The sequence below is a fragment of the Lontra canadensis genome, unplaced genomic scaffold (genome assembly GCF_010015895.1).
Source record: "Lontra canadensis isolate GAN:19392208 unplaced genomic scaffold, GSC_riverotter_1.0 scaffold23, whole genome shotgun sequence".
Taxonomy (NCBI): Eukaryota; Metazoa; Chordata; class Mammalia; order Carnivora; family Mustelidae; genus Lontra; species Lontra canadensis.
In genome coordinates, this window is record NW_022631017.1 from 18,097,243 (window position 1) to 18,113,369 (window position 16,127).

At 31.8% G+C, this 16,127-nt stretch overlaps 1 protein-coding gene and 1 long non-coding RNA gene across 4 annotated transcripts in view; one reads left to right on the forward strand and one right to left on the reverse strand.

Annotated features, from left to right (window-relative positions):
* Positions 1 to 9,836, forward strand: part of LOC116870554 — a 45,976-nt gene extending 36,140 nt beyond the window's left edge. The window contains exons 4-5 of one of the 2 annotated variants that reach the window (XR_004383239.1): positions 3,004 to 3,099; positions 9,724 to 9,836. This is a non-coding gene — a long non-coding RNA (uncharacterized LOC116870554). The remainder of the gene's footprint in view (positions 1 to 3,003; positions 3,100 to 9,723) is intronic. The other variant, XR_004383240.1, reaches the window with a different exon arrangement.
* The window catches only part of TRDN (triadin), a 391,390-nt gene that overhangs the window by 255,968 nt on the left and 119,295 nt on the right, over positions 1 to 16,127 (reverse strand). For both annotated transcript variants that reach the window (XM_032862438.1, XM_032862437.1), the window contains 2 exons: positions 12,974 to 13,144; positions 6,930 to 6,989 (listed from right to left, as the gene is read on the reverse strand). In XM_032862438.1, the coding sequence (XP_032718329.1) occupies positions 6,930 to 6,989; positions 12,974 to 13,144 (231 nt within the window). The remainder of the gene's footprint in view (positions 1 to 6,929; positions 6,990 to 12,973; positions 13,145 to 16,127) is intronic.

Consider the following 16,127-nt stretch of genomic DNA (forward strand, 5'->3'; position numbering starts at 1 on the left):
TTAGTCAGGCTGGATTTGAATCCCCTGTCTGCACTGTATTTGACTTAGACAAAACACTTAAATTCTGTCTACCTCAATTTTCTGTTCTGCAAAACAAGAATGATGATATACTCCTCCCAAAGTTTTATAAAGATTAAATAAGATTATTTTAAGAAACTAGCAAAGAATAAATACTCAACAGCTGATAGTCACAAAAGAACACTTCAGTATTCTGTGCCTAAAGTGTTATCCCTTCAGTCTTTATATCTTTATCCTTAAATTCATGTAGACACAGTCTAACAATGTCTTAAGACCCATCTTGACTTTTCTTGTTCCATAAGATCTCTGATTTTTCACACAAGAAGCATTATCTTTTTTGCAGTACATTTCCATAGTAAAAGAGAAAGTAAAAACATGTGGGGAGAGGACATGAGCATATAGTTTCTTATTTCATCATCTTAAAAACTTTAAGAAATACATTTTGATAAAAAATTGAGACTCAAAAAAATTTTTTAAACACAAGGAAAGTGTTTAAATCCTGGATTGTGTGACCTTCACATTTACATTCTCACCACTAATTCTCAGGGTGCTATCAGGATCTATTGAAGTTAATTATTGTTTTTGAGTTTTGGTTTGGTTAGGTTTTGAGCAATTGTAACTACTTGTGGGGACTGATCTATCTCGTCTTATTTTTTCTTATAGGTTTCCCAAAGAACAAAGAAAAAATTACTTTATTTTTTAAACAGAACAAAATTATAAATAAAATTTATTCTTATAAATAAAAGTATAAAATTATTTTTTAAGGGAGGGGGGTGGGGTTATCAACATTGGGGAGGGTATGTGCTATGGTGAGTGCTATGAAGTGTGTAAACCTGGTGATTCACAGACCTGTACCCCTGGGGATAAAAATACATTATATGTTTATTAAAAAATAAATAATAATAAAAAATAAAAAATAAATTATTTTTTAAACTCATTCTAACTTGTAATTACCATGTGGCACCATTGAACAACTTTAAAAATCCAGGACGCATGATGGAATCTATATAATCTTAGTTTTTCCCCTTATCTTGGACATTTCTATTTCATCAACTTAGGAATTGTTTCATTATTACTCATCAATTATTCCCAGCAATGCCACAAAATGACTAAAATAATAAGAAAAAAATAGAAAAATTATGGAGTTGACTGGAAGGATGATGCATTTGCAAAACAAACCATCCTTATCTCATCATCATTCAGTTTCCTTATTGTTGTGACTAAAGTAATACATCATCACTTGAGAAGGTATAAAAGAAGTCTGGAAACATTCTTACTGTCTACTTTTAGTTTCACTCAACATAGTTTAGAATTTAGAAGTTCTATTTTTTATCCATAACTACAAAGAGAAGAAAATTGACAGAGGGAGATACTTCAGTTATTAGATGAATCAGAAGGCAAGAATGCAAAAAGAGAGGTAAAAGTATGTTAAACTTTAGTGATTAAGGTGAAATTGAAATTGATCACTCAAATGAAATCTCAGACTGTGAATTTTCATATAACAATGAGTTTTCTCAAGAATCAATGAGTGTACAATTCATTTCAAAGGACAGAAAGGAAATATGGTATTCTCATCCACTTAGTCTTTCAACCAGAAGGACTTTATCATGCAATATTTTGTGGCAAGAACCTAACCTATCTCATTTTGTTAGAAGGGTATGTTATAGTACTTTTTCATTTTTTTTAAAAATCTATGTGACAAAATTTGTGATTTTTAAGTGGACAAATGCTAAAGAAAGGTAAAGGAGGTATCAGAATGAAATTAATAATGTATGCAAAAAAATCATTGGATTTATCATTCTAAATAATGTTTATTAATCTAAAAAATGTCTCACAGAAATGAGATGGAGATGATATTTTTTCAATGAAATTGAGTCTCAATGATTTCAAAAACTCAACTGCTACATTTTGATGATCCAAATTCTGAAAGAACCAAAAATAATATTATGCTAGAACTTATTAAAGATGTTTGAAATCTGGAACTGGTATCTATTAGTGCATATATTGCAAGTTTATGAATGAAAATTAATGGGCAGTTAGTTCCTTTCTGAAGATGTTTCCAATTTGGAGTACATACACTTTCAAAATCAGGAAACTGATGAAATCAATTTTTAGTTTTTGCCATGTTTAAGTTCTTATCACAATTTTCACTATCCCTTTATTCTTACTTCCATAAACCATTTTTTAAATGATTTAAAATATTAAAAAAATTAAGAGGTCCAAGTGGTAAGTGGAGATAACTATTGTTCCTAGTATATTGAGATTAGCATATACATTCTCTAAGCCTCGGTTGCATACTTATCAACTTCTCCTTGGTTTTAAAGTTATGTATGCCATGTCTTCTCTCTTTTCTGGACTATCAACTTGCTGAGGGGATTCAACAAATATTTATGGAGTTAACATAAAAACTCCCAAGCTTTTATTTTGTGAAAATAATTAGATGTTTGAAACTAAAGTGAGTATGTTTTCATGGAACAGTATTTTTTAGAGAAAAGTAAAACAAGGCTGAATCTTACCTAGTCTTTTCCATTATAGCCAATTGAGCTCTGAAATACATTAGATTAAATCACTAAATAACAGTGACTATAATGCAATTACATTTGACCTCTTCTCAGCAGGATCAAACCAAAAATGCAGTTAGGCACAACTGAAGTTCGAGAAAAAGATCTTAATAAAACGAGAGTACCAACTTATTCCTTAAGGCTATTTCTGGCTGTGGACTTAAAACCCATAGAATTGGAATACAAGCTGCCAAAGAATACCTTATTATAGTCAGAGAAGATTTTGATAGGTGAATACCTTCAATTTTAAGAGAGTAAATGACACAGAAAGCAGAATAAATTACCTTAATATAAATTTTTGGCTCAAGTAAAAGTCAGACAGCAGCCAGAATTTCAATGGTTGGGATAACTTCTAAGTGATAAACTTTAACTTGTATTGAACTTTAATCATAATGGCTTTATGATTATGATTTTTTTCATACAGAGATGAAAAGGTAAAGAAAGTGTTAAAATAACTAAGCAAAAACTAAGCAAAAAATATGAGGCCTGTTTCCTGGAAGGATTGGTTTCCTTATCTGTGGTAAGTATAAAGATATCTGTGAGCCATGTGATTTTTTTCCTTATTGAAATTTGCCTCTTGTTTCACTCAGTTGACTTCACCCAGCAATGTATGCAATTCATTTGCCTCAGGAGGACCTTGATGAAGAGGAAATGTGAAAATGCCTAACAAAATCATGAAGGTTCTTTTAAAGTCTACATAAATGAATGAAGTTATGGGTATGGCTATCACTTAAGAAAAATGTGTTTAGTAATGAAGTATTGAAAAGGAAACTGGAGTTACTGGAAGGTTGATAAAGATAAAATATCTAGAGTCATTTATCTTGACCATCAGTACTATCAATTTCTAAAAGCAGAACAAAAAAAAATGAAACACCATAAATTGAGTTTCTATGTAGCTACTAATGTCTTCTTTGACCAGTTTTCATAATTCTCTCATAAGAAAATGATAAGGAGACTACATTAACCCTAAAAAGTGTGAATCATCAGCTTCAGGACAGCCACCTTAGGAGAACAGGATCCATCTCCCTCCATTCCCTCCTCTCTCTCTCCTTCCCTCCCCCTCTCTTCCCTAAGATAGGTTAGGGACCATTCAAAACATGTTCTATAACATTGACCATGTGCACAATCAAGAGATCTAATGGCAACATTGTTGGATCATTTAAGAGCAGCAGAGAGAATATTTCTAGAGAAGGAAGCACCTCAATATCCATAATACCCCTAAAATTATACATTGCACATATACATCTACTCCAATTTCCCATAGGGCCAGCCTTATTAGCATATATTCACTTTCTAGGTTTAAATATAATTTTTGAAATTTTCCAACTTAATGTAGAGTGGATCAGTATAGGAGAATTTTAATTAGATACTAAAAAATGATATGATCCTTACACTTTATGCTGGCTTATTGAGAAGGTCCCTGTATTTGAGGTGGGGATTGTTACTGACCATAAGATAGTGCATATTCACTACAGATTCAAAAAGAGCAATTCAGTTCATTTTCAGGTATATATTAGCTAGAAAAAAAGTGTTAAGACTATCTTTATTAGAAGTATTTTATTTAAAGGGATAGAAACGCAAAACTTGGGACTTATGTCATAGTGTCAGTACATTTCATTAGTAAGGTTTCATAAAACTCAACTGTGATTTGGGTTACTTTTGAGGGTGTGGCAACATTATATAAAGGAAGTACTTTATCTCAAAGGGAAAAATCAAATTATAGTTTTAAAAACTCATTACCAATAATTAATAATGAACTCTAGCTAAATAATAACAGGTGTTCTACTAATCCCAAACAGAAACAGATGGAAGCACAAATGTTTTATAAATACTGGATACATGCAGAGCAATAAACTTAGCAGGAATTGTTTTATTCTCTAATTGTCAGAGTCGAAGTCTTATCACTTGAATTTTCTTTAAATTAGTATGCCCAGATAAATCTTTTTTCTCATTCCTTATTTTCAAAATGCAGACCATATTGTGTGATTTCTTACTCCCTCTTATGTATTGTCTCACCAAGAAAAGTAATATAAATGTTCCTTCTCTACACCTATGAAGTTTCATAGAATTTATTATATGAAACAATAGGTTTACCATACAGGTTTCCCTTCTCCAGCTTCTTCCTTTCCACCTCCTGAAATGCTGAAATACAGTATTTCCCCAGAAATACTGATCTACATATTCTTTAATTTCTTGGACATTATAGCAATCAGCCTACAAAATCATGATTGTAAGTAGATGAAACAAATTAGAAAGGCAATTTTAAATGTAATAAATGATATTAAGAAATCTAATCCTATAGCACTTGGGAACGATTTCCAGGAGTTAAGATATTAGATAGTGCTGCAGGTCTAAACTCATGGCTGTTTAGAAAATGTTCACATAGGACTTTAGAAGATCTCTCCCTGAATGGTTAACAGCAGAATTCTCCTTAACTCCTCCAGAGATGGTTTCTTTGTTCCTTCTTATCTTGATCTGTTGTTGAATTTTTGGAAAGAAGTTATCAGCTTTGTGACTATTAAACTCTTAGCATCCCTCACTGACTTTGACAATGTATGGTTCTCTCTGTCCTGTGATTTTCTTAGAATTTGTATTTTATGATCAATTAGTAGCTCTATGAATCATTTGGGGGCACAAAGAGCACATTATTTCCCTCAAATAATGGAATTTAAAACTCATGCTCGTTAGAACATAGATTCATGGTACATACAAGTAAGCAGTTGATCTCTTCAAAGCAATATATGTATAGAATATAACTTTCTTAAACTATCACAGTTAAATAAATTGGTCAGCAAATCTGTTAAGCTAAAATTGACTTAATGATGTATATAGACTGAAAGTCACCAATGTTGTTTCTTTCATGTGGGATATTCACCACACAGTCTGTGCTATATTGAATGATTTAAATAATAAAGTTATACTATTTTGTGCATCTACTTAGATGCTTTATCAACAAATTTACAAGCTTGTTACTGTAAAGGATACTTTACAGTCACTGCAAGGACACTGAAGATCATGTAGAGTTCCATTATTTGCTGAAGGGCCAATACCAGAAAAGGAAAGGGTCAAGAATTAATCTGGATCCCATCCTTTTCTGTCATTGGCCCAGCAACCAAATGTCCAAAGCCCTCTTTTTTCACTATATTATACTACTTCCCTGGATGTTTGCATCTAATTTTACTATGATACCATACACATACCTTGACAATCATTTTTACCAAGTGAGTTATCACCCAAGTGAGTCACTATATTTTTTCAGTGTTTTCCCTCTCATTTCAGTTTCTAACTCAGTAAGAAAGTAAAAAAAGAAGAGTAAAAAGATTAGGAAAATGAAGAAGAGGACAAGAGGTGGAAATTAACTTGAATAAGTTACTAGAATTAACTAAATTTTCTAGAGAACCAAAATTCTCATGATCTTCAAATTTTTTAGGATCTTTAGATTTGTTATATATATTGTTTTATATGTACTTGTTATATATATTGTTATATGTATTGTTTTAAATATGATATGCCCATTTGCCAATACATGCATAAATGTAATCATACATTTTGGAGCGATCTCCATAAAAATAGTTTAGAGCCAATATATAGTTTGCTTTAAACAATCAGCTTCAGTTATTCTAACATAAATTAGCCCCTTCCTTAACAATACCATCTTCTTAGAACTGTTTCCCCAAACATAACATAGTACTATCTGTCTTTAAATCTGCAAAAGGCCTACTATAAGCAATCAAGCTATTCATTATTAATTAAGATATTAGTAAAGAATCTCTGGTTACACTCTGGGCAACAATTAAAGATAAGTGAGATGATAGATAAATTGCTTTTAGGAAAAATATTTCTCCATTGTGTTGACTATTAACTCTAAGGTTGACTATCTCCATCAGTAATAGATCTCTGGAATGGCTAACCCTGGTTCATGTGAGAAAAAAACATTTTTTGAAACAAATTAAATATCTGAATTGTGATGGATTTAATATGAATATTTTTCACTATTAAAAAAGATACTTTTATTGTCATAGGTCTTATATAAGGTTTACCAGAAATAAAATGATTCACCTCTTCACTCCAAGATATTATTAAAGATATTAGTATTTTTCATATATAAAGATATTAGCAATTTTTTAGCTTTCAACTGAATTCATTTGCAATAGGCCATGCAGTAGCAGAAAGTAAAAATAAAGGCCCTAATGCCAGTTATTACTTGTGCTTTTTACTGGTTTTATTCTAGATCTAAACATGCATTATGCAATTTTTAAAAATGAAAATACAGTTTAGTACATAAAAACGCCAACAATCTTAGAAACAAAGACCATTAAAACAGACAAGTACAAAAATTGTTTCCAATACCTGGTTTTAAATCCCCATGGACAAACATGTCAATCATATATCGACAGAATGCATACTGATCTGACAGAGTAGAAAGAAAAAGAGCAATGAAAAAATGTCATCAACACCTTTCTTTCTTCTAAGGAGAACTGGTGTATCAAAACAAACAAAATAGCACAATTCTATTTTAGTTAATACAATATTTTCTGTGAAGGAATAATTTGCACTCAGATGAACACACAGGGAAAAAGACATAATAGATATAAGGTTTGATTTATTACATACAAAAAGAATAACCTTAAATAACTGAACAGACTAGTTCAGGGTAATATCATACAGTTGTTCTTTCTTTTAATCAAAACGTTTTTCATCAAATTCATTAAAAAGTCATCGAATTAAAGCAATTTTTCTCATTGTTCATATATACACTTCCAATTATGAAACAGGTTTTACAAGAGGAAATTATTTCCAACTTGGAACATTTTACCAATTATTCATTCCAAGCCCTTCTGCTAATTGTCTAAATGGAGCTATAGAACGTTTACTTGAAAAGGCAAGCAGGAAGACTAACTCCTTTGCAATGTGTTAAGGATTCTGCATGGAAAGTCTTCTCAATTAGAAGAGTATGTGCAGAATAGACTTTCAGCATCACAGGATATCATTGTTAAGCTAATTAACTGAGTTTTCTTCATTGAAGATATCTTGTGATCTTGACTAGTCTATGGTCTATGGAAAAAGTAAAAAAAAAAAAAACAAAGGATTTGAATATTTTGGCAAACTTGGTCAAATGATTTTAGAGTTCTTTTTTTATCCCCTTTTCCCTCTAAATTAAAGACATGGCAGTTAACTTTATGTTCTCACATAACTTTAGATTCTGCTGAGGTCATTCCAACCTAAATTTTAGTTGGTGAACTATTCCATAAGTTTTACCAGATCGTCTTTTAAAGCAGGCATATTATGAAATTAACCTTGTTAAAGATGATTTACATTTTAAAGTTTCTAAGTAGGCATTTTATTAATATAACAACTCCAAAAGTAGCTTTAGGACCAAGAGTTTATTCAATTTATACATGACACACCCTTAAGTGCTTGAAATCATGTCTATCAAACATGCGAACTAATGAAACTTGTTACTATATAATAAACACACATACAATGATTTTCGTAGACCTTATTCTTTTTAGAGTATTAACAACATTTTTAGAATAATCCATCTTACTATGAAATTCTGCCAGGTCTTTGAAAAAATTAATGTAATTATTAGAGTAAATGTTAAAATATAATCCTTTTCATTAGTACCTAAATATGAGTAAGCCAAAACTCATGAAGTTTTAAGAATTTGCATGTGTGTTGGTTCTTGAATTATAGCCCATTTTCCCACAGGTGAGGTGGGAAGTTAGAAGGAGGCTAGTTCTCAGTTCAAGTCCAGGAAATCTATTTGTTCCTGGATGTACTAGATAATAACCAGGGTTTTTGAAACCAAGACACAGGAACCCTATGACACAGGAGAAAAGATTAACTTAAAGAGTATTTTCTCTTTTCTGGACATAACTGTTTTCCTGAGCAAAATTCCAGGCTAGGAGATTTGGATCAAAGATGGAGCAAAACATAAAGTATATTTCCTTTTTATGGCAAATCTGAGGTTGAGCAAGGGAAGACTTCCTGAAATTTTTAAGCTTTCCCCTTTGTTTCAGTACCTCAAGTGACTGTACTCTTTTTAGATTTGTCCTTCCTACAATGCAGAAGTAGTTTCAAAGGGCAATTTAAATATCAAAAAGATGGGGCCTGTGTCTAAATCCTAGAATATGCATTTTTAGCAAACTCTTCAGAAGATCCAATTAGACTATCTTCCAGAATCATTGATCTAAAATCCTTCAATTTTTTGTTTCTTTCACCATGATTCCTAGTGACACTATAGCCTTCAGCAACAGCAACAGAGAATATGTGTGTGTGAGAAGCTGAGAATGCAGGGACTACCTGGAATTTGAAGGGTTTGGGCCATCCCCCAGAATGAAATGTTCTCTGCCCCCAAGTTATGATGGCATATTTATGCACATAACATGTAGAACAGTATACTGAATAAACTAAAATCTTCATGCTTCAGAGTTTTTTTTTCCTTAACTGAGGGCTGACAGTATAATAAAACTCCTTAGTTTCTATGTTAGATTATTACCAAGGTAAAATGCTTGCATTCATTATACCAACATTTTCTGGCTCCACAAGTCACTCATTTAATTAATGTACCAATAATCCTATGTGCTTTCAATTTAAGAAAGAAAATCCTTTATTCATTTAAAAAATGTTTAGTTTTTTAATCAAGAAAATTGTTTGAGTTACAATTCTTAGGATGTTTCTGTTTTATTTGAGTGAAGTCATGATGTTGCATTCTAATAGCATCAATAGGAAAATGAGAGTATTTTTTACAGTATTTTAAATTGAGAATTTTCAAATACTTTAAGTCAGGATGCGAATTTCCATCTGTCCTGAGTGTTGGCCTTAACAACATGTAAGAATTCCAGGCAAGTGTATGTTGAGCAGCCCCCAATGTGTCTGCTTCACCTAAGGATAAAGCAAAACCAAGCCTACTTGATTTGGAAGATTCTTTTCATAGAAATGCTTCTTTAAAAATGCAACTCAAACATTAAACTAGGAAAATTTTTCTAAAGAAAACATGAACTGTTCTATTTTGCTAACTTTCATAGTTTTGTGATAATCATTCATATAATTTCATATTTGGTCACCACTTCTTAATTTTTTCCCCAAATGAATATTGTTTAAGAATAACACATGCTGACCACGTCTCTCCTCCTCACAGAGCCCTGATGGGTGTCATTCAGCTGCTGCCCTGCCCGTGTTCCTTGTGGAGTGGCAGCTGAGAGAACATGCATTCTGGGCGCAGAATGTCAACAGAAGGGAAACTGTTAAACAAACAAACACAAACAAACAAACAAAAACCCTCTTATGAGCATGGGACATGTGTGGTCTTCTGCTCTATGATAAATTCATATTCGCTATATTATCTCTGCCTGCCAAAATTTTGAAATTGTGATTGAAAAGAAGGAGATGAAGGAGGAGGAGGAGAAGGCAAAAGAGGAAGAGGAGAAAGAGGAAGAGGAGGAAGTAGCGGAGGGGAAAGAAAAGAAAAGCATAGCAGTGGGGAGGTTTGTTTGTTTTGTTTTGTTTTTCCTTGCCCGTAGATTTGCCACAGACTATAGAAAATCAGAGAACAATTCCTGATGATGTCAATCTTTCTTGCCCAACTTGCAATAGATTAAGATTGGTCCATAAAAACTGGATTATGTGGTATATAAGTGTGTGTATAAGTTTATGGTAGGCATGTGCATACCTACACATCTGATTCCCAGCACTTTACATGGCAACGTATCATTTAAAAATATATAATACTAAGAGTAATTACATGTGAATATATTTTCATGTATACTATATAATTTAAAAATTGCCAATAAGTGTGTGTGCTCCATGTAAAAATCTGTTTCCAATGAAAGACCTGTAGGCCCTATTTATTTACAAAGAACTATTTAGAAGTCTATCTGAAAAGGACTCAAATTCATTAAGGCTAACTTAAGCTAAGCAAATAAATAATCCCTTACCCAAAGGAGAACTTACTCAACTATTTTACTAAATCATCAATACAAGAGTCTCAAAATCAGAGCCAACTCACAAATAGACTATTTAAAAAACATGCAATCTTTGTATATCATGTTTAGTGGAAACCATAACGTGATTCGGCTTTTTATAAATAAATGTTCTTGAATCTTTGCTTAATTTAAAAAGAAATATGTTTATGTGTCTGACCAGGAATTGGAAGTAAAGTTTTGATTATTTACCTAATGATACAATTATTTAATTGATGGTAGCTGTCTTAATAGGAAGCCTTATTTTAGCGAATGCATTTACTTAGCTGATAAAATCACATTTGTGCTTTTGTTTCTAACTTGAAGTGATATTTGAATGTCCTTTTAACATTAAGTGAGATAAATAGCTTTTTATGTGGAAATGAATACTGTAGATTGAAAATGAAAATGGTAATAGAATGCTATCTTTAATAATTCTGATTACTGATACAAATGAAATACAATCTATGTGACCTAGAAAATAAACATTATTTTAAAATGTTCCAGTGATGTGTCTTCATCAATGAAATGTGCCTCCCACACACAAAAAAAACCAAAGATACTAAAAATGGACGTCAAAAAGTTTATTCATGCTCGCAGTTGCTAGATAAGTATTTTGATACTCCCGTATATAAGTGGAATGAATTTTTTTATATACTGTATTTATGGATAAAAAATAAAAATATACTTGGTACATTTCAGCTGGTTTCATGTGATTCTTTTCATTTTTAAAGAGAAATCTGAAATGCAAAGTATTTTAGGACCTTGATAATCATTTTAAATAGATATATCTATGAGTCAGAAGATTAATTTTTCTTTTTTCTATCATAGTAAAATAGTCCATTCAAAATATTTTTTCTTTACTTACTATAGCTTTGTTTTCTACCCATATAATCACAAATAACATATAGTTTTAAGAGTGATATTATATATATATATATAATGTATTATATAATATAATAACCAATACTTTTAATTCTTTCAAGGCAATATAATTATTCTTTAGATTAAAGAATGGTTTTAGGACTCCAAAGTTTTAATCCCACTTTTTTTTTTAATGATCCACAGATTTTTAAATGTAGGTGATTTTCATTTATTTCAAAATTTTGTGGGTCACAAAAAGAAGAGAGACATAAGGTTTTTTCTTCTTTCTTTCCTTTTTAAAAATACTTTCAAAAAATGTATATCTTTTGTCAAATAAATCAAAATTTATAAATATTACTTGCGAATTCAAGGGCAAAAGTGACTCAAAGCCAAAACACAAGAGAGGATTGGGATGGCAAATACCACATTACCTCTCTTGTAGGTGGAATCTAAAAGAAAAAAAAGGGTGGACTGCAAATTTCATATCTTGTGTCTTATAATGGTGAAAATTATTTTCAGTTACACTGTTCAAATAGCTTATTCAGTAAAAATGTTTTCAAAATTTTTAATGAAAATCTCATAGAAACAATTCCTTTAATCCTCAAATATGACTATTCAAAACTACCAGAATAAAGGAAAGTCTTATTCTGCAACACCCCTAAGAAACATTTGTAGGAATAGCCCCTCCAGAGTAGATCCTATACAGGAAGCCTTAGGACTGTGTAGCAGAATAACGCCCGCTGGGAATGGACTTCAGGAAAAACAGATTCCAAAAGGGAAAGAAATGTGGGACAAGCCCCCGGCTGCCCTCTGAAAACTCCATGTTTTATGTTTCCACAGCAACTTTCCATAAAGAATTTCAGGTTTATACTTCACCTCTATTTAAATGCTCTAGTTCTGTGAAGTAGGGATGTAAGGCTGACATCACTCTTATGAAGAGCTGCACAGGGGCAGATATGGAGATTTCTAAAGTCATTAATTCAGTCAGGGGAAGCTAGCAAAGAAACTTGAGAGTTCTTTGTCCTATAACTTCCTACTCATTAAATTAACTGAATTTAATAATTCAATGTATATTCTAAGCTATGTGCTTTTGCAGGGATAACAGGAATGTATGGGTAGTTTTTATGATACTTATTCTATATGATTTGAACATAGACCCCTTAAAAACCTCCCTGAAAGTTGTTGTCATTATTCCTGGACTGCTCTTCTCCAAAGAGTAGGAAACATAAAGTTGCTTTTCTACCTCTTAATAGAAATCCCATGGCTCAAGAATTTAACATTCATCCTCAACCTTCAAATAACTTTAGATAATTAACTCAAATCCTCTTTTAAAAATACTTTAAAATACATCCTTAGATATGTGAACACATTTCAGTCTTCCCATAAATGAACTTTAATTCCCACTTGTTGGATCTTCTTTCAGGTATATTTACTATATTTACTTATACAAGTCTTTTTATCCCTATTTGAGTCTGATCTCAGTCTTTCTGAGTTTTTAATTTCACTGTATCTGCTTCTTGCCCAGTGTTCTCTTAGAACCTCTGGCCACCTCCTCTGAATGTTTACCTTTCTGTTCATGCTTGGACACGGCCGCAGTCTCTTTCCCCTCCTTCTCTTTGGGCTTAGGTGGAGTTTTGTGTACTTCTTTGACTTTTGTAGCTGTTGGCTTCACTTTCTCTTGTTTCCCACCTTTCACTTCCTTTTTAATCTTCTCTTCAGCCTTGGCTTTCCTCTCTTCTGTACAGTTAAAAACAAGTTGGATTATTTTTGCTTATTTAACAATACAGCATTTCATCTTTCATTGGTTGCTAAGAACAAAGAGGGAAAAGAAAAACAATAAAAAAAATAGTGCCCCTGATATACATACTTGTGACTATTATTATCTTTTATATTGTCTATGAAATGACATGTTAGAGTACTTTAAAAAGGTAGCTCACTTGCAAGTTGGACACTTTCTTAATTTGTACATGAAAACATTACCTTTTAGGTAGCTACCTGCTTAGCATATCAATAAGAAGCCATTTGAAATATACAGGGGATGTATATATAGGCCTGTTCAGTGAAAGGCAACGCCCATACCAAGGAGCCTTTTTAAAAGGATATAATCATTTTGTTCCATAAATTAAAAAATAAATAAATTTTAAGATATTTTAAGAAATATCTTAAAAGTCATTCAAGAAACTGAACAGAGTATTTTTTAAAAATAACTCTTGAGAGTATAAATGTGAAATTACTTGCACTAGTAGTGACTAAGAGAAATGAAACAATAAAATCTATTAAAGGATATATCAGATACACTCAGGCTCTAATGACTTGACTTTAAAGGAGATGGAAAGAGAGCAGAAATTGAGATATTAGATCCTGTTTCTCTTAAGTCAGAAATAATAATTCTAATGACTTTAAAAAACCCTTACATATATCCTAGTGAACAGAAAGGGTTTTAAATTAGAAAATATGTGTTAGTTACAACATATATGCTTATATATTCTACACACATATATTCCTCATTTGATATTCTATTCATTTGGGAGGAAGGAACTAGAAATGTGAACTAATCAGTTTGTGAGTCTTTCAATTATTTTACAAAAAGCAATAATAATATAGCACACATTTGTGGGAAATTATTTATATAGATGCTACATGCTGGACATTATTTATTCTATGGGACCACACATAATCACTAGACACCACAGTAAGTCTGATGCAATGTGGACTCTCTCGTGTCATTTGTCATGTTTTGTTTTCACTCATGTTGAAAAATTTGATGAAAATATTAGTCAATTTTCTTGACTTTAGTACACTAAGCAATAATTTGAGACTAATGTAAGATAATACTGTGAGGTCTCATGAAGAGAAGAATGAAAATGATAATGCCTGATGCTTACAAAACCAAAATCATCTGCCATACTGCATTTAATTGAATGGACCAAACTTCCTAAAGACTGTGCCTCAAAAACTTTGCAGGAAGATGATGCTACTATGTTAGAAGTATGGGGATATTCCTATGATCAAATAAATTCGGAAACACTAAAATCAGTTTTTTTCACTATGAAATTTCTCAAAACTAAAGCCTTTTGAGAATCTTCAAAGAGGGAGATTATTCTATGCACTGTTTTCCAAATTCCCAATGTCTCTGGGGCTTCCATAACTCTATATTCAATTGGGGATTTTCTTCTACTTCCTTTAAACCATTTTTAAATCTCCTCTGCTGGCTGCTGCTCTTTCCTATAGCAGATTCATAGATTTCTGCGACTGGAACCATCAGCTCTCTGAAAATGACTTTAAATCAACATTATTCCAGAACCTCATACCAAATATTTATTGGTTTCTGGCTACAGAGGAAGTTCCCCCTGAGACGCCAACACCTCAGACTCCCACAATTCATCTATGTTCACCTAATGAACTCTCTCAGAGAGCTTAGCATGGCATGTGGTCAGAGCCAGTTGCTGGAGCTCTGAAGATGAGCAGGGTAAAAAAAGGTTAGGATCGCATTTAAGACCCTGAAAGACCTGGTTTTTGTCCTATCTCTCCACTCATAGCACCTTTCCTAAAGTTTCTTCCTCCACTAGACTATTTTCTCTTTCTTTAATGTCTCTTGTATTTTCTACATGTCAATTATTGTCAGGTTTCTTTCTTTATGTTTTCTATGTTTTCCACATATATGAATTTTTGGCTCTCAGTGCCTATGCAACAAAGTGCAAGGTCATTGGAATTAATCATTCTTTCACCTCAGCTTCAATTTACCTCAACTTTTTTTAAGGCATACCTGCTTTTCCTTGTTATATACCTTGTATTACAAATGATTGTTCACACATCTCTTTTCCCTACCAGACAGAGCAACTTGAGGATGGGAATGATTTGTTCTTTTTTGTAGCATCAGAATGTCTAACATAGTGCTTTTTTTCATGGAAAACACAAAATACATGTTTACTGAATTAGCACTTTTGATCAAAAAGAGAGAACAGAACATGTTTCACTGTACATATAGTACACATGTAACAGTAAAGTGTGAATATGTAGATATGTATGTAAAGTGAACTTGACAAAACTTGAAAGATTTACCAACTGTTTTTTGTTTATATTTCTTGTGTGTGAAATTGCAATTTTTATTACATTAAATGACACCTATCCACTTGTAGGCAGCACTTGATTTAACCTTAACTTTACAGTGAGGAATTAACAATACATGAAATTCAGATCTACCTTTAACGCCATAATAATTTATAATGGACAAAGATAATTTTCTTCAAGTTGACCACATTTAAAACAAATTTTTATTAGTGATTTTAAGTATAAAAATAACAAAATTTTCCTTACCTATTTTAGACGTTTGTCAGTGAGCTTCATATTTGAAACAAATAACTTTGCCTCACATTAAAATGGGTAAGAACTCAACAATGATGTGGATATAATGGCGTAAATACCATGATACTAAAACAACACTCAACTGCTATTCATTTTTATCAAACTGGATAGGTGTTCTTAAATTTTATGCCAAAATATTTTCCTGCTGTTGTTTCTTTTCTTTTCTTTTTTAAGAATATAAGTGACATTAGGATTGAGGAACTCACTAAGGAATGAAAAAGCAAAAAGTACTGTTACACTATATTCAAATCACCCAGTTCTATTTGGGAAGGTATTTAATTTATGATTTTTGTCAAATAAAAAATAAAATGGTTTAATCGAAAGAAAGGCATCAGTATATTTAATTCACTTGGGA